Here is a 1,553-nt window from a genome sequence, read left to right as displayed (position 1 = left end):
TCTTCAGACGTACATCACAGTTTATTGTTAGCTATCATACAGGTTATAATAATAGTGTCGTAGCGTATGGCACCTACTGGCATATGTATACAATATTGTGTTCACGTGAATTCCACCATGTGCGAATTCACATCAAATATTGAAGACACCAAATTACTGAAACTAATGACAGGCCTGGCCGGCCCAAAACCTAACCCTAAAACCCTAGGGCTCAGTTCACAGTCCATCACAACCCCCCGCTACGGTTGCATGCCACACGTTCGTCGTGGCTGCCACCTTATACACTGTGTCTGAGTACCAACTAATGGCCTCTGCTCCTCGTACGTCTAAACGAAAACTGTCTACCTGTGTACACCTCGTGTGTACATGCAAGAGAGACTTACTCTCCACCGCTCCGTGGGAGGTGGAATTCGGCCGCTCTACCTCCACCCTGGAGGATTTTCACGAAACTAACGCCGCGCCGGTAAGTCGACTCCATCCTCGGACAACTGTAGCTCACCACACACTCGGAGACGTCCCGCACGGTACTTCACCGACTGCGCAAAAGCAAAACACTTCTCAACCTTGAGTGTGAAGTGTGTCCGCTTATCTTTATCCGGGAACATGCGTTTCAGAAGGGCATCATACTGTGCCGGAAGCACATGTTTTGTTCCGGACCCTGGTACAAGCGGTGTGTAACATGGCAATTCTGCCTCATCACGCCACATTTGCCACCGACCCCATACCGAACTCATAGCGGTGGACCATGTGCGTGCCTTCTTCGTGCGTCTCAGGCAGTGGCCAATCGCCTGTTTGTAATGTAACCATCCTTGGAGTCACAAAACGGAGAGTGATGCAGCAACCAATCCTCAAAGGGACCAGACGGTCTGTATCGAACGGTCGGCCGCGCACTCGCTTCTCTGGAGAGCTGTCCCACATGGGGCTTCAACTCAGCCAGCAAGAACTTGCGACGCGAGCCGTCTGCCATCTCTACCACGTGCCTAAGTGGTGCTTGCACTGACACCACCTTGGCCGGACCACCCAAACGCGCAGACAAATTGTGCGACTTGCCACGAAGCCGATACCATACCTGAGAACCGACCGGCAACAATGGCACATCCTCTCTTCATATATTGGCGCGACTCTGCTGTTCCAGCTGAGCTCGCTGATCTCGAACTGCCGCGGCAGCGTCACGAACCATGGCTTATGTACCCTTCTCGGACTCGAGCAAGAACAACACTCTGTCCTGTAGCTCCAAACGCTTCTGTCCGTTGAAGTCCCTGCCAGTCATGTGGAAATATGGCGAGAACCCCGTGACTGAGTTGCACGTGACGCGCACCATCTCATAAACCAAGAAAAACTACGCGTGACTTGCCACGAAGCTGATACCATACCTGAGAACCGACCGGCAACAATGGCACATCATCTCTTCTTATATTGGCGCGACTCTGCTGTTTCAGCTGAGCTCGCTGATCTCGAACTGCCGCGGCAGCGTCACGAACCATGGCTTATGTACCCTTCTCAGACTCTAGCAAGAACAACACTCTGTCCTGTAGCTCCAAACGCTTCTGTCC

At 52.4% G+C, this 1,553-nt stretch overlaps 1 protein-coding gene across 1 annotated transcript; it reads right to left on the bottom strand.

Moving 5' to 3' along the window:
• Positions 1-449: 449 nt before the first annotated feature.
• Positions 450-734, bottom strand: SARC_14642 (hypothetical protein; the record flags this gene model as incomplete). The annotated part of the gene is made up of 1 exon (XM_014291225.1): positions 450-734. The coding sequence occupies one exon, from the start codon at positions 732-734 to the stop codon at positions 450-452; it is 285 nt and encodes a 94-aa protein (XP_014146700.1).
• Positions 735-1,553: the final 819 nt, after the last annotated feature.

This window comes from Sphaeroforma arctica (assembly GCF_001186125.1).
Source record: "Sphaeroforma arctica JP610 unplaced genomic scaffold supercont1.4894, whole genome shotgun sequence".
NCBI classification, from domain to species: Eukaryota; class Ichthyosporea; order Ichthyophonida; genus Sphaeroforma; species Sphaeroforma arctica.
This window is presented reverse-complemented; position numbering and strand designations above follow the sequence as displayed.